Below are 12,059 nucleotides of genomic sequence, written 5' to 3'. Positions count from 1 at the left end.
TCAAAAAATCTAGAAACAATAAATGCTGGAGAGGGTGTGGAGAAAAGGGAACACTCTTGCACTGCTGGTGGGAATGTGAATTGATACAGCCACTATGGAGAACAGTATGGAGGTTCCTTAAAAAACTACAAATAGAACTACCATATGACCCAGCAATCCCACTACTGGGCATATACCCTGAGAAAACCATAATTCAAAAAGAGTCATGTACCAAAATGTTCACTGCAGCTCTATTTACAATAGCCCGGAGATGGAAACAACCTAAGTGTCCATCATCAGATGAATGGATAAAAAAGATGTGGCACATATATACAATGGAATATTACTCAGCCATAAAAAGAAATGAAATTGAGCTATTTGTAATGAGGTGGATGGATCTAGAGTCTGTCATACAGAGTGAAGTGAGAAAGAGAAAGACAAATACCATATCCTAACACATATATATGGAATTTAAGAAAAAAAAAATGTCATGAAGAACCTAGGGGTAAGACAGGAATAAAGACACAGACCTACTAGAGAATGGACTTGAGGATATGGGGAGGGGGAAGGGTAAGCTGTGACAAAGCGAGAGAGAGGCATGGACATATATACACTACGAAACGTAAGGTAGATAGCTAGTGGGAAGCAGCCACATAGCACAGGAATATCAGCTCAGTGCTTTGTGACTGCCTGGAGGGGTAAGATAGGGAGGGTGGGAGGGAGGGAGATGCAAGAGGGAGGAGATATGGGAACATATGTATATGTATGACTGATTCACTTTGTTGTAAAGCAGAAACTAACACACCATTGTAAAGCAATTATACTCCAATAAAGATGAAAACAAAAATGTAGTATACTGTAAAATGTACTACTATTTAGCAGTTTAAATGAATAAGCTAGACCAACATGAATAGATATAATCTCCAAGTCACTATCAAATGAAAAAGCAAATTGCAAAAGGATACATAACATTTTTATATGAATATATAATTAATGACAAGTTTAAGAACATACAAAAAAAACAGTGTATGTTGTTTACAGATACATCAAGTATACTAATTTACACTAATTTAGGATAGTGGCTACCACTGGGAAGGAAATAAGGGAATAAGATTGGGGAAGGGTAATACACTTCGATTATATACGTGGGGTATTTTTTTCTCCCTTAAGCTTAGAGGTAGCACATGGCCATTTATTATTCTATCCTCTATATTTCCGTATGCTTGAAAATTTCAAAAACTAATTTAATAAAATGAACATATTGCAAAGTACAAACTTCTTCAGTCTGGCATTCAATACTCTCCACAATATTATTCCAACCTCCTTTTCTAGCCTCATCCTTCACTATTTCCTATAGCAGTGTTTCCCAAGCCTTGGACATTTATATACCTCCTTCCTTATTTTCACTATATATGCCATCCCTATTACAATTAATGAATAATTTTCTTTTCATAATTTTAACCCCAGTAGCCTTGTACAGGTCAATGATAAGTAGGAAACCACATGTTTAATAAGCCAGCTATTCTTTTCTAATATGAATATACATATGTAAGTATCAATATTTGTCCCAGGGTCACTTAAAACATCAAGTATCACACTTTAGGTTGCACTGTCTTATACTAGTGGTTCTCAAATTTGGTGTACAAGATTACTTGTGAAGTTTGTTAGAAATGGAGGCTCCCAGGCCATACCTCTAGGGATTCTGATTTGTGCAATCAGAAGACAAAAAATCGTGCCCTATATATATCCATGGCACCTAACAAATTGGACTATTTGCCATTCTCTAGAGATGCTCTACATTTTTCTTTTCCAATACTTTTCCTCTTGTTATCTCCTCTGCTTGACGTACCCTCCCCCTTCTCCCTTAGCCAACAGAAATTAAGCCTACACTTTAGGGCTCATATTAAATATCACCATCACAATAAAGAACTTTGACTTGGATGCAACATCGCTCTCATTTTAACACTCCTCCTTACCCTATCGATTTATTTCTATTTCTGTATGAATGCTTATCATATTCAATGTAATACATGTCTACTTGTCTTATGCCACCTCCTGAACTATAAATGCTACTTGAGGGCAAAGCCTTGGTCATTTTGTGTTTTCAACATGACAGTTATTCAGATACTTGCTGGACTGAGCTCTGCTAAACACTGAATTAATTTAACAATTTTTATTAACATTTTAAAACTCATGTGGCATAAGCATTAGAATATTCATTCATATAGCATTACAAATTAAACATGAGAACCTGGACTACCTGGGCTCAATTTCAAAATGAGAAAACTGAAAATATCCTATGTAGAAACAAATAATTTAAGATGTTTTAATTTTCAAAGAACAAAATCACAGCTTAACTAAAAATGCTGAATTCAGTTTTTAAGAAGGAAAATTGCTTAACTTACAATCTTCCAAGCAAAAGTAAATGATCAAGTTATTAACTGACAAAGTGAGGTTTTGATACTGCTACCAAAAAGCTATTAACTTAAGAACAACAGTATAATTAAAGCAAAGTTAATTGACTCTGGCAAAATTCTCAGTACTTCCATATTATATTTCAACATGGTTTCTCATTGCTTTAATACTGCATATTACTTAGATGCATCAAGAGCAATAACTTCTAAGTAGTTTTCCAGTATAAAAACTATTAGTATAAAACCACAAAACTATCTGTTTTTAATCAGAAAATATCAACATGCAACTCATTTATGAATATTGTTTTTCTCAATTTGGTAACAGTAATTTGGGCTTTTTTCTATTCCAGAGGTAGACTACATCACTGCTCTAAATATACTTATTTCAACCTAGATAAAAAATAAACTAATGGAAACATAAGTGGGACTTTTTAATGGAAAATGTTCATCAACACCAATCTATATTACCATATATCTGTATTTGTATATTTTAGCACGTACATGATACTTCATAAAGCCAGAGAATTGTCAAACTAAAATATACAAATGTATATACTAATTTCAAGTAATAAAAGAGGGGAAAATGGAGAAAACATATTTTCTTATGTTCACTTGGCCTTTCAGGTTGAAAAGAAGAATGAAAAGATGACAACTGTGAGAAATGAGGAATAAGAAAAGGTTCTCACATATCTCATTTTCTCCTCTCCTCATTCATTTTTCTGTCATGTTCCTGTTAAATTTCCTCTTTTACATGGCAGGTCAAGTAAACTAAACCTAACTTAAATGAAACTTTTTTTTTTCATTGTATTTTTACATTATAAAACTAAAATTTCAACCCACTATGTCTATTTTCCTGAATAAAATTAATCGGAAGTAAAGCAGTAATAAGGTATACATATTACAACTGAGCTCAAGTTAAGAATTCCCAAAAATGATTCTAGTTTTAGTTTTACTTACAATAAAAAATGATAACCTATAATATTGATACTAATAAAGAGAGCCATCCAATTAGGCTTACTTCCTAAATAAGTAATTTTTTTACTTTCTAAAGTACTAAATATAGACAGAGTTTATGGCCCTATAAATGTTTTAGCAGTACTCAAGGGCCAGAAAAATGCAGAAGTTTAAAGGTAATAAGAGGAGTTAAATAAACCTATTTCCAAGATCCTATAAGTAGAATAGATCAAATTAAACAAGTTTATTGGAAGGTAACAATACAGCTCATTTGATAAAACAGTTCTGAGAAATCCAAAAACACCATTTCTCTTTACAAAAATCAAAACACTTGGACTAACAAGAAATAATGCACAATTTGGCTTGATCAAATACTTCATTAATTTTTTTTCTACCCCCTAAGGTATTGATTGCCCTTTTAAAATCCTCTTCAAATAAAATATAACCTAATTGCTTGCACATGGCGAGTTTGCAGAGATTTTTATTTCAACAGTGCCACCTAGTGGAGCAATCAATACTTTCAATTGGTCACTAAGTGATTTCATCATCCTCAAAAGCTAGGAATCCCCAAATAGTTGTATTTTCTGGTTCAAAATATTCTTAATAATATTAACATTCAAGGGGAAATTTTATAAACGAATCATTATATATTTTTATCTTCTGATAGGCTACCTCTAATAAAAATTAGATCATTTACAAATATTATTATAATATTTAAAATAAAAGTACCTTAGTGATTTCTTCAGAAGCTCGTTTGAAGTCCTGAACATTTCGACAGTAAAATCCTATTGTACAGCTAGGATCCATTTTTCGAAATGACATCTTTTTGGGAGAAGGGCAGTGGAATGTCTGTAATTTTAAAAGTTCTTTAGGATTAATTTAGTTTTATTTGATGGACTTAAGTATACAAAAATATTACTTAATTTAAAATTTGCTATCTAGCGTTCCTCCAAACTACAAACATGCTTTCAAATGGTGTTTTAGTCTCTCCTCTGAAGATGATCCCTCCCAATCTCCAAAGCTGTAAAACGTAAGCACCAACATTGTGTATATTCAATTCACCAGATCTCCACCTTATGCAACATTAGTGCCATTCTGCAAAAGAAAGGAAGTGTGTCAAAGTGGTGTGCATTTCTAACACTTGCAGAAGGGAAGAAAAATGTGTCTCTGACAAAGACACGAATAAGCTAGTACAAGGTTTAGAATCAAGTTAGCTATTTCTAAGAAAGTGTAATTAAGTCTGTTTGGTTAGAGATTTTTTAAGTGTTTATAAACCTTTGAATAAGAATATGAAGACTTTGTAAACAAATACGCTGGTTCATGAAAATGTTCCATAATGATATAAAAAGAGATCAACATGAGAGTTTTAGCAATTGACACAATTAGCACATAATTACACATTCTCCCAACCCATTCTTCTACTGAGCTTTACCTCAAGTTCTTGTTCAGTCCCACACAGGATATTTGTTCAAAAGATTTTTTTTTTGAACTGCGTGAATGCTCAGACACTTGTCCTTAAAAATTACTGATGCTACCAAATCTTTTTTTGTATGTATAAAAAAAAGTTTATGTTAAAAAGGAGGGCCAGGCCTTCCCTGGTGGCACAGTGGTTGCGAGTCCGCCTGCCGATGCAGGGGACGTGGGTTTGTGCCCCGGTCTGGGAAGATCCCACATGCCGTGGAGCGGCTGGGCCCGTGAGCCATGACCGCTGAGCCTGCGCGTCCGGAGCCTGTGCTCCGCCACGGGAGAGGCCACAACAGTGAGAGGCCCGTGTACCGCAAAAAAAAGAAAAAGAAGGGCCAAAAAAATATATATATATATTCATATTTGCTTATATTTGCGTAAAGATATCAAAAATTAACAAGTTTAAGGAGAGGAAGAAAACTGGGCAGATGGGAGACAGGTATGGGAAATTCTTCATTGCACATTTTATATTTCTGAATTAAAGAAGAAGCTCAAGAAATAATCTAGGCTGGATATGAACCCATATACTTAAAATTTCCCTACATTTAATGCCTGAAACTAAGGGATTTCAACTTGAAACTATCTATTAAAACACAGAAAAATATAGGCTTTCATATTTATGTTCATGGTGAATCAGTCAAAATCACTCTTTTCTCTCCCTTTACATACATCCTAGTTATCCAATTAATATCCCATATTATCATCAGAGGATATGCAAAATGAATACATTCCAAGCTGGTTTTTTTTCCCTTACGGATAGTTCAGTCACATACTAGATTCAAATCCAACATCATGCTAGTAAGCATAGACCAAACAAATGTGTTTTCAAAACTATGACTTCTATGAAATGCTTAGCTAACACTTACTTTACAGTGAGATCCAACCTAGCTAAACTGGAACGTCCAGTGTTCTAATCAACACAAGTATTGTCTTAGTTGGACTTTTTCTAACATTGTTTTACCTGTTTTATTTATAAAGAGATATTAAAAACAGATCTGGAAAGGCATAGAAGAGCTAGGTAAACTTGTTAGTTAACAATATACACAAGTATTATTGTTTAAGGCTCAGACAGTTCCAGGTCACAGTTACAATAAAGTTATTCTACATACAAGGTATCTAACAATAGTCATTTGCCCAACTCCTTCCAAAGCCAATAATAAGGAATGTTTATTTAGTTTTTGCTACTTGGAGATAAGAAAGAAGAACCAAAAGTCTGTACGGTCAAACAAAGTATTTTTTTAACCTGTCTACATGGGTGCCCTAAATTATATTAAAGTATTGATTCAAGTTTTCATGTAAGAACCACTGAGACTAAACCGGAATAGGCTTAGTGCTATTTCACTGTATTGCCTCAATCATCAGAGATAATAATGACAAACACTAGTTAATCATAGTTGTTTTGATACCTACAAAGAACTTTGAAATTATTCACCAAAACACAGATATAAATCTCTGATGACTGAAAAGTGAAATTGTTATTGGGTGTTCCTACATGAGTACTAGGACTCATATTACAGAGAGGCATTTTATACCATTTAAATTATAATCTTTTGTTCACCCAAGAAGATTCTGAAACAAACCAACATTAATTTATAATTCAGAATCATTTCTGTTTACTGTAAAACAAGTTAGACTTTAAAATATTTTCCCAAGTGGCATTACATAGCTATGTTCACTTTGTGATAATTATCTGAGCTATGCACTTAGATTTCTTTTTTAATTTTTAAAATTCTGATGACTGCTAAGAGTAGCAGCTTCTACTTCACAAACACATTTTAGCAAGTATCACTAGATACACTTCTGTGACAATAAAATATATTTCTGAAAAAACTGGCCAGAGTGAGTCAATTCCCATTTATTTCATTTTTCAACACACTGTTTATTCACTGCCTAAACAAACAGTTAGATATCAGGCACCTACTAAATCCTAGGCCTGTTCTAGGCTTATTATATGGAATAGTGGATTCTATTACCTAAACATACAAATAATACTGAAACAAATACTTTTAGGTGTAGCTGTGTTATTCTGGTGATTTAGATAAAGCTTCCTAAGATAACTAATTAGAGAATACATCCTTACTAAAAAACACCTCCTACAAACTGCAGTTCACATGTGTAATTCATAAAGCGTACATCTTTCACCGATGAATTCACTCATCTATCTACATAATCACATCACATCATTCTAATAGCTTTAATGCCACTATTCTCTGAACTTACTAGGATATATTAAAATAGTCACCACTGTATAAACCTCCTAAAACCTGAAACTTGGAATTGGGGGCCCAGGAATCAGAAGAGACTAACATATCTATAATAAGGTTTTTCTTACCTTATTAATAGAATATTAATATTAAGGTAATACAATATTACCTTAATAATAGAATAGATTCAGTATTTGTAAAGAGATAGAATCAGTCATTCTGAAAGTATATCATAAATAGCATGAAGCAATAGTCTCTGGTTTAAGAAATTTTAACTTATTAAATATATACACACACATACATGCATGTATACACACACACACTTCATAAATATGTATAAGCAAATGTATATCCACTAGTCCTCTCATCCCAACAACTGACACTCTGCCCTGTCCTAGCCACTAACAATGTGAACCCACAGTTCAACAGACCCTCACTGCTAAAGCTCATCTTAAACCCACTTTCTTGGTGTCCCAATATATAAGAAATAAATGCTTCTGTGCGTTCAAGAAGTTACCTAATTTCACCAAATTTTACTTTACAAAGTCTCTTAAAATCAATTCTTCTTTTCCATTCTCACTTTCACCCCACTTCAAGCTTTTACTGAACTGCTGAAGTGTTGCAACAGTCTCCCAATAATGAGCTGCGACCTTCCTAATATTGACTGTGTAGACATAACCAGGATATTCACTGACCTGGCATCTTTGTAGAGTCTCTCAAAATATCAGAAGAATAGTCTCTTTCTACTGGTCAAAATAACCAACACTAATAATCTTTTAATTTGCCTATTTTAGATAATCCTAGAATACTGTGAACTAGTTTCCATCTGAATCTCAAGTATTTACTTTTTTAAGGAGTCAGTTTGACACAGACACACTGGAAACGTAACTTAGACATAGGAATCAGTGCCACAAGACCACAACGCAGCAGCAAAAGAATTACAGTGTGGTTCACGTAGCACAATTCTATGTGCCTCCTCCCACAGTATCCATCAGCCAACTAGAAATATTTATTAAAGCTTACATGCAAAATATTATGAAGGAAGGAAGTAGAAAGCAAAGCTGATTCTGGCCTCAAGACGCTTGTACTTTAGTTGAGGTAACAGTCTACAAAAAATGCTAGGCTGTTTTATAATGTATCTTTTAAAACCAGTTTTTAATCTTGTGGTTTATCCATTTTCATAATCTACCCCCTAAATACTTATTAGGTATTAATATTAGCTAGCAAGCTATTACTAAAACAAAGTACTAAACCACACTTCCATCTTGTCAAGCCCTTGAGAATTAGTGATCCATGCCACTCAAGTGATTATTTTAAAAGCCTGTAAAAGCATCACCTGGGAAAACAAGAACCAAAACCACGTAATAATAACATGTCTCACTTATGCACTCTCAAAATTTTCTGAATTAAAATGCTGCACATGGGGCTTCCCTGGTGGCGCAGTGGTTGAGAGTCCGCCTGCCAATGCAGGGGACACGGGTTCGTGCCCCGGTCTGGGAAGATCCCACATGCCGTGGAGTGGCTGGGCCCGTGAGCCATGGCCGCTGAGCCTGCATGTCCAGAGCCTGCGCTCCGCAACAGCAGAGACCACAACAGTGACGGGCTCGCGTACCGCCAAAAAAAAAAAAAAAAAAAAAAAAAAGTGCTGCACATGTATAACTGATTCACTTTGCTGTATACCTGAAACTAACACAACATTGTAAACCAACTATAATGCAATAAAAAAAATTTTTTTAAATGCTGGATCAGAAAATGATTAACATAAATGAAAAGAAGACTAAGAAATCAAAGCTAAAACAAATATTAGAAACCCAATTAATACTCGTGAAAACTTAACTAGAGGCTAAGACTTAATTACTATAATTAAAGCAAAATAATTTTGCAGGCTCCTTCAATCACTTTGTCACTCTAACCCAACTCCATCATCTTCTTTATTTTTCTTTTTTTCTCCCTTTTTTTTTAAACATACCTAACATTTTAAATTCTTCAGTACTATTCATCTGTATATGTACAAAGTTACTTGGAGGCTTGATAATTTATTTTGGTAGGGCTAGGGTATCTAACAAGTTAGAGACAAAGATAAATGAAGAAGAAAGTGTATTGTAAATTAAAATTCAGCAACGAATTATTTAACCTTTGACCGTTGTATGTATTATGGTTTTATAAATTAGTAAAATATTTATTATTAACTTGTAACTGTGATACCATAAAAGCGTAGCTGCCTAGCACATCTCTAAATAATTAGAATTTGCTTCATATGGTAAGAAAACAGTACCAGCTCTTTATCCACAGTACCTCAAGAGGGAAATCCTTTATGCTGACATCTACAAAAGATTGGCAGTAATGAGGATCCATGTAAATCAAACTGTCATCTACAAGGACAAAACAGAAGACAAGTAATTCAAAAAACACCTTATTATTACACTGCTTACAATCCAATTTCTATGTAGAATAGCTGAAAAAAATCTGGGAGTAACAGCTTGCCAGACTGATATTCATTGACTGAAACATAGGTTTGCACAGGACAGATTAACTTTTGCATAATCAAATATGCTTGTATAAGCAGAATTTTTATAAAGTGATGAGACTGTCATTTAATTTTTGGTGATAAAATTACTTTCACAAACACACAATTATATTCTACAGTTTGCATATGAAAAATGTATTGCACTACTTTATGCTGACAGGAAGAACATATTGCTTGTCATTTTATCATCAACTAGCACCACTAAAACTGGTAAAAGGTAAATATATAAATAGCAACTGCCAGAATGTGGCAGCAATGTCTTCTAAAGTTTAGTAAAACCAATAAATTATGCCTTGTTTGTGCAATAACAGAAATTAAATATACATTTTACAGAATCCAATTATGTTGTGGACCAAATGACAAATGAACGGCTATGGTAGGACTGATGAATTTATAAAGTACTCATTTTGCTCCGTTAATCATCCTGTTTCTAGATGATCCTATATTAACTTTCCAACTTTTAAAAGAAAACAGAGAAGAAATATATTTTACTAAATCACTAACCTTGAAATCCAGCAAAGTAATATGACTGTTTAGGTTTGCCACCAACAATACCCACACAATATTCAAGGCTTAAAATACCCTGCCAAAATAAATTAATTCAGATTTAGAGTCAAGAGACAAATGATAATTATTCAAAACAACCAAATTTGTATTACTAATAGTAGCAGTAGTTCCCAAATTTTTCACCACCAGTTTTATTTTTATTACATTTTCCCCATGTTCTGAAATCCTTTTGTCCACCAAACTATCTTCCATTTTCTTTAAACCATTCAACAACATTAAACAATTATTATGTGCCAGTTATAGAGATAAACAACATTAACCATGGAAAGGCAATAAAAATGCCTGCTAAAGTAAAAACACTTGGCCTTTCAGTTAGCTGGTGCAGCCTTGCTGTGATCAATGTAGTATTTTCATCAGGCTTTTTGAAATGCTAGAAATAATTATTGGACATTGTCACTGTTTTCACTGAAACCTGAGTCTTAGAATCACAAACTAAAAACCATTTTTAATCAATGGCATTCATGACAAAATTTTTACGCTACTTCATTTGGAATAAATATAGAGACTAATGAAAACAATTTAATCCAAGGAAAATAATAATTATTACTGTATTTAAACTCAGTTTATTTTACTAATCATAAAATATCAGTGGTACTTCAATAAATTGTTTAATATTTCCCTCAGCATCTATTCTAAGAAGAACTCTATTTAAGCTCGGCCAAGTAATTCTATACTTAAAAAAAAAACATGTCCATGGAGTGGAATCAATTAAAAACATGTCCAGGGCTTCCCTGGTGGCTCAGGTGGCTTGGGGGTCCGCCTGCCGATGCAGGGGGCGCGGGTTCGTGCCCTAGTCTGGGAGGATCCCGCGTGCCGCGTAGCGGCTGGGCCCATGGGCCGTGGCCGCTGGGCCTGCGCGTCCGGAGCCTGTGCTCTGCAGCAGGAGAGGCCGCAGCTGTGAGAGGCCCACGTACCGCAAAAAAAAAAAAAGTCCAGTGGAATCAATCAATATCCTATCAATAGTTTCTACATTAATTTTAGCATATATTATGTTAGAAAACACTAGTAATGATAAAGTATATGTTATAAAACCCCAAAATATTAAACAATAAACTTTCCTTCTCTTAAGTGAGAGGATGTTTCAAAATCTAGAAGATACAAAAATACTGTATGAACAAATGTTTTTTTCCCTTAACAAGTAAACAAACCACAGTTTTGTTTAAACTTAATTACTTTCTTAAAAATAATATGTGGTGGTTATTGAAAAAACACACACAGAAATTTCCCAAAACCCCAACACTCATCATTATTAACATTTAGGAGGATACCTTCTTGACATCTGTCTATATTACATATATTCACATATAGGCTTATAAATACAATGTTATATATATGGCACCATACAACATATGCTATTGTAACTTTCGTCATTCATTATCTCATAAACATCTTTTCCTATCAATAAATATAGATCTATATTATAATATTTAATGGCTGTAAATTTTGTATATTTTCAGTCTTGTGAAAATATCATAGAGGTTTTTTTGGAAAGGAGAACTGCACTGAAGAAATTACAGAAACAGAGAAGGCATATAAAGTTAAAATTTTAGAGCTAACTAAAAAATAAATTAAGATGAAATTATACCAAAAAACTTGATAATAATAGTTATTATTATTCTATTGTTATTATCATTCTATTAACAGTTCTATTATTCTATTGCTTTCCCCCTAAATAAAAATCCTTAACTCAATTAGAGAGTGCCTTACTTTAATCTGAGGCAACCTGATCAGCTGAAATACAATGTTTCTGATACAGGGACCCATGAGGAAGTGAAAGTTCTAAGTCCCTCATAGCCAAGAAAAAAAAGAAAAAATACATATATGTATAGCAAGAATCATCACAGACTCTCTTCAGAAAAAGAATGATTTCAGGTAATGGAAGAAAGACTTTGGTTCTTGACACCTATATTTCCTTTTCAACAGATTAGAGCAGATTTAGCAATAAACACT

General features: G+C 33.6%; 1 protein-coding gene across 1 annotated transcript in view; it reads right to left on the bottom strand.

The window, feature by feature from the left end:
• Positions 1-12,059, bottom strand: part of ATG4C (autophagy related 4C cysteine peptidase) — an 87,751-nt gene that overhangs the window by 11,688 nt on the left and 64,004 nt on the right. The window contains exons 8-10 of the mRNA XM_065879917.1: positions 10,047-10,125; positions 9,311-9,387; positions 4,077-4,196 (exon numbers count right to left, since the gene is read on the bottom strand). Coding sequence (XP_065735989.1) covers positions 4,077-4,196; positions 9,311-9,387; positions 10,047-10,125 — 276 coding nt within the window. The remainder of the gene's footprint in view (positions 1-4,076; positions 4,197-9,310; positions 9,388-10,046; positions 10,126-12,059) is intronic.

The sequence above is a fragment of the Phocoena phocoena genome, chromosome 1, assembly GCF_963924675.1.
Source record: "Phocoena phocoena chromosome 1, mPhoPho1.1, whole genome shotgun sequence".
NCBI classification, from domain to species: Eukaryota; Metazoa; Chordata; class Mammalia; order Artiodactyla; family Phocoenidae; genus Phocoena; species Phocoena phocoena.
This window is presented reverse-complemented; position numbering and strand designations above follow the sequence as displayed.